Here is a 12,196-nt window from a genome sequence, read left to right on the forward strand (position 1 = left end):
ATTATCAAGAGTCTGCGCATGCACAGGACCTATTCTGTGAGTGTGAAGAATGGGTCCTGCGTAGTCGCACGCAAACCCTTGAATGCCTCTGCGTGATTGACAGGCAGAGGCATTTTTAGGGGGCAGTACGTGGGCGAGGTCGGCAACCGTTCCTGGAAACGGGGGCTTGTACGCCCCGTTTTCCAGGAGTGGCTAGCCCAAGATCTTCGTTGATCAATGCACTGTCCTGGGCTCGCAAGCCAGCTCGGGCTTGCGAGACCTGAGACCCTACCACAGGGTCTCCTTGCAAGCCTGATGGTCGGTACAATCTCGACCATCTCCTGACCACTCGCACTAGCTGTGGGTGGGCACCCACAGCTTTGCGAGCGGACAGGAAAAGAAAAAATTCCTCCCCGCCCTGATTCAGAGCATGCGCTCGCACATAGCAAGCGCCTCTGAATCAGGCCCCCAGTCCGTTATATCCATCTCCAAAATCTGGTAAACAAGTCTACAATACCATCTTTCACCACAGTCTGGGTTTATCACTGAGACTTGTCCTTACTGCCTCCATCAGTTCCAGCCGATACCTCCAGTCATCGGTCCCATCAGATACCTTCAAACATTGGTCTCATTGAATACCTTCAAACAACGGTCTCATTCAATGCCTCCAATCATCAGTCCCAAACCGATTTAAAAAATCATCATCATCATTGGTCTGAAAGCACTCCAGGATCTCAACTCATCATCATCAGTCTCAAACCGATTAAGAACTCCAGTTCCTCACAATCGTTCTCAAACCGATCCATCTCTTTGGTTCAGCATTACCGGTCATTCTGGCCCTGCTCAACAAGCCAGCATCATCGGTCCTAACCCAATTCTGCTCATCTATACAGTATCATTATCTCCAGTTCTCATTCCTACTCGCTGTTAATAAAGACATTGCATTCTTGTCCTCGCCTTCGGGCCCATCATCCTCTACAGCTCCTCACCTCATACAAGCCTCCCAACTTCATCCATGTCTCCCAAATGTCTCCACTTCAGCCTCCCATGCCTGTTCTGACCAACTGGAACTAGAAGAATGGATCGTCAGTCTGAGATTAGTGATTCCCCTCTTCCAGGGGGTCAGCGGGATCTATTAGTGCCCCCCCAGAGCAGAGACCTATATGGGTCTGTAATATTGAAAGATGCCTTTTTAGAGCATTAGCCTCCATGGACAAGATTGCAGCTTCATCTGGAACATCTAGGAAGCATTCTGGATCCCAACAGTCACTTTACCTGGTGAATCTGATTCAAATTCTTACCAGGAGGAAGGAGAACTTCTAGATCCCGATTGGGAAGATCAGACTAGTTGGAAGGAGGATTCCCCAGCTAGTCTGGGAATTCAGGATTTGATTGCTGCAGTAAGGCAGACCTTAAATTTTAGGGAGGCGGAGTGTTCTGAGGCAGGTATATTTTCTCATTTTGCAAAGACTGACAGATGGTTTCAGGTTCCAAGGTGGATTAATTCAGTTTATCCATTCTTAAATGAGGACTATAAGGTTGGAGGTGCCTCCCCGTGTAGATGCGCCTATCACCAGGCTTTCAAAAGCTACGGTTCTTCCTACTAAGCAGGCTGCATTCTTAAAGGATAAGTCTCAGAGAAAAAAAACTTCTTTATGTCTAGCATTGGTGGCTGTTTGGGTAAGCAAGGCTCTGGAATCTTGGACTGAGAAGTTGGCTTAAGGCATGCAATCTTATGCTGATTCCCCCGAACTCCTATCTTTAGTAGATTAGATCTGAGAGGCCCCAGTAAATATGAGCAATGCGGCTTTGGATGTAGTATCACTGATGTCAAGAACTTCAGCTCTGACAGTTTCGGCTAGACGTTAGATCTGGCTCCGATCTTGGCAGGCGAATCTGGAGTCCAAGTGCACTCTGGAAGCTGTTCCATTTGAAGGGGACTACTTGTTCTGGAACTAAAATAATTTCTCAAGCAATAGGGGGATAAAGCCCGCATTTGCTGGTCTTACCTCCAAAATGTAAGTCTCCTAATTTCCGTCCTGTTGGCATGACGGGCAGGGTAGATTTAATTAATTCAGAGGTCAGTCTACCTCTTTTCACTATGGCTCCTATTGAGGTAGAGGTTTCACCACCATTTGATGACCAGCAGGAAAGCCTACTGACAAGCAGGCCATCTGAAAGTTTAGGGGCTCCCTCCCACCCTCCAGTGGAAGGGACCCGCTTACTCCAGTTTTGGTTTGGCTGGGCCCTGTCAGGGCTGGATCTTTGGTTTTGGAGTATTCTGGACAGAGCTTACATTCTATTCCAAGTCATTTCTTTGCTACTTCTTTACCTCAAGACCCAATATGTCATGTCGAGAGACTATCAGGATGGCTGTGCTTTTGCTGTTAGAGTTGGGAATTATTATTCCTGATCCCAAGGCTTATATTTGCACCTCTTCATGTTGGGAAAACCAAATGGTTCGTTCCAGCCTATCCTAAATTTAAAATGGCTCAATCTTTACTTAGAGGAAGCACACTTCAAGATGGAGTCCCTATATTCTGTAATCAGCTCCATGCTAGAAGGGAATTTTTGGTGTCTATGGATGTCAAAGATGCCTATCTTCAAGTCCCAATTTGGCAGGGTCATCAACAGTTACTTTGTTTCACAATAGGAGAATGTCACTTCCAGTTCAGAGCTCTCCAGTTCGGTTTATACACAGCTCTCAGAGTGTTTACAAAGATAATGGCCTACATGGTAGCCTTACTTATAAAAAAGGTGTTGCCATCATACCATATTTGGACAATCTCCTGATAAAGGCAAGATCAGAGTCGATGCTGGTTCAGCACTTGGTAGAGGTCAAGGAAATGTTGGAATATCCAAAGTTCAATCTCGTACCATCTCAGCAGATGATCTTTTTAGGTCTCCTTTTTGATACTCGCAAGCAGTAACTCTATCTTGCTTCAGAGAAGGTTTAGGATCTCCAGGCTCTGGTCAAGACTGTAATTCAGCTACCACAAGTTTTGATCCTCAGGGGTATGAAACTCCTGGGAAAGATAGTGGCATCATTCAAGGCAGTTTCTTTTGCCATTGTTTATGCTTTTCCTCTGCAGAGCCTAATTCTGGCTTATAGGACCGAAGGGAACCTTGTTTGGACAAACAGTTTTTCAGTTTGTTACCTCAGACGCGACAATCTCTCCAGTGGTGGCTCAGAACTTGTTCATGGGCAATTCCTTCTAGATATGTAATTGGACTCCAAAGACGCCAGTTTGATTGGTTGATTGGTTGGAGAGCATTGAATCTCAGACTTCAGCTTCAGGGCCGTTGGTCCAAGTCCGAGGCACTGCTCCCAATCAACATTCTGGAACTAGAAGCAGTCAGACTGGCTCTTCTACAAGCTCAGGGTGCCCTGCACAAGAAGCTGATTCGCATTCAATCGGACAATGCCATCACAGTGGCATTTATTAATCGCCAGGGAGGCACTCTGAGTCACCAGGCTATGTTAGAGGTGGCTCAGATTTTTTCTTGGGCAGAGGCCTGGGTACATGCAATATCAGACATCCACACTCCCGGAGTAGAGAACGGGGAGGTGGAATTTCTAAGTCATCACTCAGTGCACCCGGTGGAGTGGGAACTCCATCAGGAAGTTTTTCATGCCATAGCAAACCATTGAGGTATTGTTTGATATAGACCTAATGGCCTCTCGCCTCAATAAGACATTGCCAATCTACAGTATGGAGCACAGTCCAGGGACCCTCGGGTGACTTTGGTGGAAGCTCTGTTGGTTCCACGGTCCCCGAGAATGGGGTATCTTTTTCCACCTCTATCCATGGTGGCCAGACTGCTTCAGAAGGTTCAGCAAGAAGGACTTCCAGTCATTTGCCTTGCCCCTGATTGGCCACATCAAGCATGGTACTCGTCTCTGCAGGGTCTTCTGGCCAAAGATCCATAGTATCTCCCACTCAGAGATGATTTAATTCAACAAGGGCCATGTCTTCACCCCAGTTTATCTAGACTAACTTTGACAGCATGGCTTTTGAGACCAAGATCTGGAGAGCATGGGGGTTTTTGAGACCAGTGGTTTCTACTATGCTTCAGGCCACCAAGCCAGTTACGTCCAAGATTTTTCACTGGGTTTAGTGCCTGTACATTTCTTGGTGTGAATGTCGTCACCTTTTGGCCAATGTCTTCCGTCTCTCTCGTCTTTTGTACTTTTTGCAAGAGGGACTGTCAAAAAGTCTTTGCCTGTCTTCTATGAAGTTCAGGTATCCAGTATTTCTGTGCTTTTTCAGAAGCATTTAGTGGTTATTCCGGAGGTGCAGACTTTTCTGCAGGGGGTGCTGCACATCCACCCACCTTACATTCCTCCTATCATTCCTTGGAATTTAACAGCATGCTGAACTGAATAGCTCCGGGATCTCCCTCCCAGGGCTAATCACCAACATGCTGAATTGAATTCCCCCCAAGATAAAGCTGAGCAATAACAAAAACAAAAAGTATTGACATCATCAATACAAGAGATATGTTTGGCTCCATGTGTGCGGCCAATAAGGGGTGGGGGGGGAGTGGTGCTTTGGGCCTGCATTCACTTGAATAGGATAGGCTTCATAGCAGTCTGTGTACAGGGCACACAGTGATTTTGGTGTGAGCGGTGGGTGAAGGTGCTGCTGCCACCAGTCTGTATAGCGCTGCTGGTCACGTGGGCCACTCCCACTACAGGGATGCAAAGCAATATAACTAGAACACTTCAAATTATTCTATTTTTTAGGCAGAAGCGATTTCATCATGCGCAAAGCCACGTGGAACAGTTAAAATTTAAAATGTTGTGGTCACATTTTCTCTTGCACGCCATTTTCCCATACATCATGTAAGCCCATTCTTGTCAGCTAATTCCCCAGTTGCCCATTAATTTATAGATCTGAACCCCATATAATCCGTGTATAAAATCTGTGTAACTCTACATGGCAGAGGAGTTCTCATGTTTTTGTGAGTGAGTGGTCAGTGTAGGGATTGGCCAGAAGGGAAGACTTTGATAAAGTCTGCCGGCTTAACAATTCATTGCAATATTTTGGAACCAACATTCCCTGAATTTTATATATAATTACATTTCTTACCTCTTCCAGTTGCTCTAACTTGCTCTCCAGTTCCAAGTCTACAAATAGACCCAATAATAGACAATATTTAAAAACATTTTAACTGCTTTCTTGCTAGCAGAACTTTGACCTAGTTATTAAAGGTGCCCACGCACATACCGACTTTTCATCCAATTTGGCCGATTTCGACGAATCGTGACGACAGATCATGTAAAAAATGGCCAAATCGTGAGTTTCTGCACTTGATCACGATGCCGATGCGCGTCCCCGCTCGTCGTACATCGCATCTTCAGATCTGCCGTGCTGTAGGGCAGATTAGCCAATCTGGGATACAATGCACTGGTTGCAAGATAGATCTTAAATCAGATTGGACATTTTTAACTCCAAATCGTGACCACGACTGCCTGGGGAGAGTTCAGGGAGAGTTCAGGGGAAATCGTGTACATTGGCTGATTGGGAGCAATTCGGTATGTGTGTGGGCACCTTTAGTGTCTATTCAACAATCTACCAATTGAATTTAATATTACTGTGTGAGATCATTTTAAGTTACATGCACATTTAGTAAAATGCAATATACTGTATGGGGCATCAATAAACATTACACTCCTAATGCAACCCTGGCTTTTGTTGTTGTTGTTTTAAATAGGGTCTTTCCGTATTCAAAGTGTAGTGCTTTAAGGGAATTTACATAAATGAGAACTGAAGTTTTTTTCGTGTTGCTTATTTTATCACTGACATAACAAGTCTTATTTATGTCAGTGCCTTTACTAACCTTTAGTATTGTATAGTGTTTTTTTATTGTTTTTGTATCTCTTTTAATAGTTCTATTTGTGTGGTAGAAACTTCTTACCGATATGTGAGGGTTTTCTTAGTGGTAGGTGTTTATTCAGGAGGAGCGTCAGAAGCATGTCTTGGGGATTTACATCTTCTTTCTCTGAAAACAATTCATTTTCTGTTCAAATCAATGAAAATGACAACCATTAAAATTAACAGAAATTTGGTAATTTACACATTTTTTTATTATATTATCCATAGTACCGTATTCATTTCTTTTTATGTATAAAAATAAAATTACATAAGCTTTTTATTCATGGTCATTAAAATGTTCTATACACAAAATCATAAACATTATCTCTCAATCATGCCACTATTTCTCATTCTCAATTATGCTGATTCCACCTTCCCAATATTTCTGGAGTTAGATCCTTTCTCACCATAGATGTCACCACAACTCTTATCCATACACTTAATTTCCTGCCTGAACTACTGCAACCTTCTCACTTCTAGCCCTCCGCTCACCTGCCTCTCACCATTTCAATCTTTACTTAATGATTCTGCCCACCTCATTTACCTCACTGGTCGCCCTGTGTCGACCTCATCCCTCTGCCAACAATTCACGGTCCTCACCCTCACATATAAACCTGTTAATAATGCAACTCCCACCTACTTCTCCAATTTTATTTCTGTTCACATTCCCTCCCACCCATTTCACTACTCCACTGACCACCTTGTCACTTCAACTCTGGTTCCCTCCTCTCACTCCTGCATCCAAGAGTTCTCCTGTGCTGCTCCACCTGCTCTACAACTCACTTCCTCTATCAGACTCTCTTCCAGAATCTACCTATTAAAATGGGCCATTAAGTTCCAGCTCTTTGCATAACTCAGTACTCTGCTCCTCTGATCCCTCTTTCTCAGTTCAGCCTTCTGGTTACACCACTCTCTACAGACTGTAAGCTCTTTCTGGCAGGGTCTTACTTCCCATTCTCTATTCCTAGCATTATCCCTGTCCCCAGTGCCCCTCTGTTCCTCTGCCCCCCTTCCCCCACCTGCAAATTTCCATTACTTGCTTTCACTAGCCATAATGAGTTGCCCTACCATTCCCATCACTTATACCAGTACCTCCACCCTGCATTTGGTTGTATCATTTTCTTTTACTGTAGTTATACTATGTATTGATGTTAAATTGTATTGCTAATCCCTTTTTGGTGCTGTGTTACGTCATGGCGCCATATAAATGAAAGATAATAATTATGGGGTCATGACAAGTGTGACCCAAGTGTCTTGGTGTGGAAAAAAATGCATTTTACATCTCTATATGAACACAAAGCAGTATTTACACTTGTGGCCATATGAACACTCAGTTGCAGTGTGTTTATGGCCACTTGTGTCTCCTTATGAGTGAAGAGGCCTGTTGGCGCAAAAACAACCTATGAAGAATGGAACACAGACATATATGTACCTGTCAATAGACAGGAGACTTGTGTGTGCTTGACTCTGGTGCAAGTTATGAAATGATGATGATGACAAAACGTTGCATATGAAGAGCTGGCAGCTTGTGACTTTGCCAACTCATCTTAGCTCTCAAATTGTGCTTATGGTTTAACACAAATTGTGTCCAGCTTAATATGACCCCCTAAATCTATGATATTCCCAACATAGAAGATTGTGGGCAATGATTCTTACATATTGTATGTTAGATTATAATTCTGTCCTAATGACAGTCTGGTTATGAAAGTGCCCAAGGACAGGCTCCCACTTAAGGAGGATTCCAGTTGGCCAAAATGTCCCCTGTGTTCAAATTTCCACTTCTTGGTTCACCTACTGCATTTATTTTATTTATTTACTGTTTCTTTCTCCCTGTCTCCCCATGTGTTATTCTGCTCTCCACTCTTTATATGTATGTCCACAAATCTCCCTGCTCTTCCCTCTTTAGACAGACTCCAGTAAGCTTGGTCTGATTTAAGGTACTACAATGTATTTTCTAGCCTATCGCTCACAGTGATCTTCTAATAGCCTGGATCCCCATATAGTTTCACACACCAACATTTTCCTATGCCTTCACTCTTGGCAGAGAAAAATTGAGGGTTCCCAGATAGCCCTTATTAAGACCCAAGTTGACCCCGTTCCAATAGCCAGGAAAAAAAATTACCCTAAACACTGGGGTAGATAATGTAGGCCCCACAGTGTTCGCAGGGCCCTATGTGTGAGCCTAGTTTGCCTAAAGTTAAGTTATATTATTGTTAATCCTTGGGGTATATTTACTAAGCCTTGGATGGAGGTAAAATGGACGGAGATAAAGTACCAACCAACCAGCTCCTAACTGTAATTTTTCAAACACAGCCTGTGACATGGCAGTTAGGAGCTGATTGGCTGGCATTTATCTCCATTCACTTTATCTCTATCCAAAGCTTAGTAAATAGACCCTTAATTTCTAAATATATCCTGGGGGTTTCATGTCCGATATACCTATCCTGGAGACACCTACTGGCATCGGTTCTGCCGAGTTTGTTTGTGGGACATTTTAACAAAGTAAGGTAAAAATCAGGTCAATGGACCTATGAATGAGGTAAAAGTGTCTGGCCAGAATTATTTCCATTACTGAATCCATTATTGAAAAAGTAGCTCTCATCCTTCCTGGAAATTCTACATCTATAATGTGATTGTAATGTGACATACATACTATTATTATTTCTTTATTAATTAACAGTTATTTATATAGCGCACACTTATTCTGCAGTGCTTTACAGATAATACTTGGCCAGTCGCATCAGTCCCTGCCTCAGTGGAGCTTACAATCTATATTCCAACTGTAAAGCGCAACGGAATATGCTGCGCTATATAAGAAACTGTTAATAAATAAAATAAAATATTCCCTACCACATGTACATACACTAGGCTTATATTTTGTCAGGAACCGAATAACCTACCAGTATATTTTTGAAGTGTGGGAGGAAACCGGAGCACCTGGAGAAAACCCACAGGAGCTCGGGGAGAATATTCAAACTCCGGCACAGTTATGGTCGTGGTGGGAATCAAATTCATGACCTCAGTCCTGTGATGCAGTAATGCCAACCATTACACCAACAGGCTTTACATGCTGAGACTATACTTTCCTAATAATAAATATACTTAAATATGTAGCAGGATGCCCCCTGAAGACTAAAACTAACATATATAGATGGGTCTATAGTCATTTAATTCCAGTGTTAGGAGTAAGGCAGGTGCCTAGTGTCCACTTTCATTACAATGGTTTTAACACAAAATTTGTCAGTAATTGTCTAACTGACTGTTTCAAATTGTTCACATAAAAAACACCTGCTTTATAGTTGCACGATAATATTCAGTTTAAAATACATATTGCCTTTTTCAAAATACAACATGCGTCTTTATCAATGTTGGTCAACCATTTAAATAAGTTGGGAAATGAATGTGAAAAAATAATTAAAAACTTTTAGCCTTGGGTAATATTGATGGTGTTGGTACATATGTCTTAATGTTCCTTATGTTATCTGTATTTTCAAAGAATAATGAAATAATCATACTGTATCTTCCTTATTTCTGGGAAAAGCTTTTAGCTGGAAACAGAATATTGTTTTTACGTGTGTCGGGAAATATATCTGAAACTGTGTTTTCCCTCAGCATTCCCACAGTTGATACCAGATTTGTATAAATTGGTTACTGTGTTTTGCCAGGAGATATAAGAATATCACAGTGACATCAGTAAGGGGAATGATATGGAGGGTAGTTTACGAATATTTGCATCTTGAGAAAAATGTGCCCTAAATTTTAGCAACCATGCAGCAATTAGCTTTTATCTAACTGGTGTATATGAAATGTGTAACGAAGCACGTCTCATTGCCTGGTACAGTTTAGTGCAAATGCAAGAGACAAGGCACAGTCTGTTGCCATTTTCAACATAGTCATATGTTATTGAGAACTACATGCTAATTAATTGTTAACAGTTTTTGATCCGCTTACTGGGATAAGCAGCCTCTCACTCAGAACATACTAAACATCCATATAGCAGACCTTAAACTTTGTCAGCCTATTTCTGAAAATAATATTGATTATTTACTGATTTCATGAACTGTTGTTCTAACTTGCAGTACCGAACGTCACATTATCCATATTTAATAGGGATGGACAAGAGACTTCACTTAATCACTTGACTGCTAATATTAAAAGTATATCCAAAATGAACCATATTGATACAGTACATATCTGATATATTTCAGATTGTTAGTGTCAGCAAGTTTATCATGTTTACTCTTTACAGTATTTACAGTTATATACAGTGTGCTGCTGTGCCTCTCTCTATTGTATAATAAGGTCCTGTAGATATTGTCCTACCTCCAGTTGTCTTCATTTAAACAAGGATACAGTTTAGTACTGTAAACAGACACCATTGCATAGGTGCCCATTCATTTCATGGAGATCAATATTTTAATTTTGTTATTTGCTGTGCAATCTTTAGACATATAAAAAGATACGAATTAACAAAACTGTAACATGAATTGGTCTATGCAGCCATAAGTAGATCATAAAACTCTTCTCTTAGATCTGCAAGCTGTGTGTTCCAATAATTCAGCTTTCAAATATTTCAGGAAACAGATTTCGGGGAGATGGAACCATATCATAATTTTCAGATTAATAAACAATTACATACATAAGTAAATAAACAAGTACAAATTGGTACAGAATTATTTGAGTTCTACAACTAGAGGACAGAGTCTCAAACTCCGAAGTTTACAGTTGTTATAAAATGCTGCTGTACTAAAAGAGAAGTCCATGCTTGGAATAAGTCCAAAGTTTAAATAGTGGCAGGAATAAACAACAATAAGGAAAATTAAACACGTACAGCATATAAACACAGCTCATTAATATTTGTCTTTATCTGCTATTAATGTTGTATGTTTCTTTTTCCAACATATGATATATATCATTTTTAAATGCATGCAAAACTCCTGTTTTGTGTCTATAAAACACTTGTACAGTCTTGGTACTTGGAAATAGCCGGAGACTACAATATGGCAGAAATATACCATGACAGCCTCTATCACCATACTAAGCAATATTGAATACTTACCTTGCATTAAATAAGGTTTCCCTTGAGCTGACTGCATGCAGATCATAAACAGGAAAGTTAATGTCCCAAGGCACAGATGTACAGAAGTGGCTTTATCCATCATACTGGATAAATCCTCTGGCTGATGGAGCTGCTCTGAGAACTTGGGATTTGAATGTGCATCAGGTCAGTTCACTTTTAAATGGTTCCAGGAATCGTGTCATATTCAAAAAACTCCCAATGAAAATCATTCATCCTGTCAATGGTATTCAATTCTTGGAAAACTGACAAATGGACTGCGTGAATTTCTTGACGTCAAACCTAGATCAATCTATCCAGAATATGACCAATAAAATGAGAGCTGGAATACACATGGTAAATACAAATTAGGAACTGGTGGCAGACTCTTGGTAATTTATTGTTGTATTTCCATGCTCTCATTTTAATTACGCTGAGATCTTTGTAATGAATGCTACAATGGAGACTCAAGAATCACTAATTAAATTGATTTTAGGTCCCAGAGCTTTAAGATGACTTCTATAGTTCATAGCATGATGCTGTGGGATTAGTTCAGAGAGAGGGAGATGATAAAACAGGGAGTGGAGCGAGATTGAAGACAAATATGAAATTCATCAAAGAGACATAGCAGGTCTTCAGACATGTCAGGAGAAGTTGTAATGCATTGTGTTTCTTAAGAGAGCACAACGCAGAAATTGACCAGTGGTTTGATTAAGTTTAGATAAATGAATGTCCTCTGCTGCTCATGGCTCCAGGTGAATCCTCTTCCCTTTGATTTTCTACCACTATCTGTCATTGTCACATTTCTCATTTTATCTGCAAAAGTTTCTAATCTAGAAGAATATGACACAATTTTTGGCCTGAATTCCTTGCGTGTCTTACAAATTGTTTACGTGTACAGGTTGTTTTTTGTTGCTTCTGTTTCAGAGTGGCGCTAATATTAGCCAAGCTATTATACTTGCCGCTGGTTCAGAATTGCACGCAAGTCCATTTTGCTGACAGATGTTTCGCATTGCGCATGCTCCGTAGCCAAACTTATGCAACTTTAAGCAACAATTCAGAGTCATACTGATCTCAGTCACATCTCCACTTGTAGCTGAGTGGGTAGGATGTGTCCTGAAATTACTTGCACCAAGTATAGAGCTGGAGCAAATGCGCACTGATATAGATGACCGCTGCGTTCACAAGCACATATATAGGTGCGATGCAGCCACATACAGTAGATGTAACTAACTCTGAATACAGGGGGAGATACAAACGTATTTCCTGGCATGCAATGCCA

General features: G+C 41.3%; 1 protein-coding gene across 1 annotated transcript in view; it reads right to left on the reverse strand.

Moving 5' to 3' along the window:
* Nucleotides 1–11,054, reverse strand: part of UTS2B (urotensin 2B) — a 20,814-nt gene extending 9,760 nt beyond the window's left edge. The window contains exons 1-3 of the mRNA XM_088444728.1: nt 10,918–11,054; nt 5,902–6,003; nt 5,073–5,110 (exon numbers count right to left, since the gene is read on the reverse strand). Coding sequence (XP_088300854.1) covers nt 5,073–5,110; nt 5,902–6,003; nt 10,918–11,020 — 243 coding nt within the window. The 5' untranslated portion in view covers nt 11,021–11,054. The remainder of the gene's footprint in view (nt 1–5,072; nt 5,111–5,901; nt 6,004–10,917) is intronic.
* Between the last annotated feature and the right edge of the window lie 1,142 nt (nt 11,055–12,196).

The sequence above is a fragment of the Taudactylus pleione genome, unplaced genomic scaffold (assembly GCF_031769625.1).
Source record: "Taudactylus pleione unplaced genomic scaffold, aTauple2 ptg000372l, whole genome shotgun sequence".
NCBI classification, from domain to species: Eukaryota; Metazoa; Chordata; class Amphibia; order Anura; family Myobatrachidae; genus Taudactylus; species Taudactylus pleione.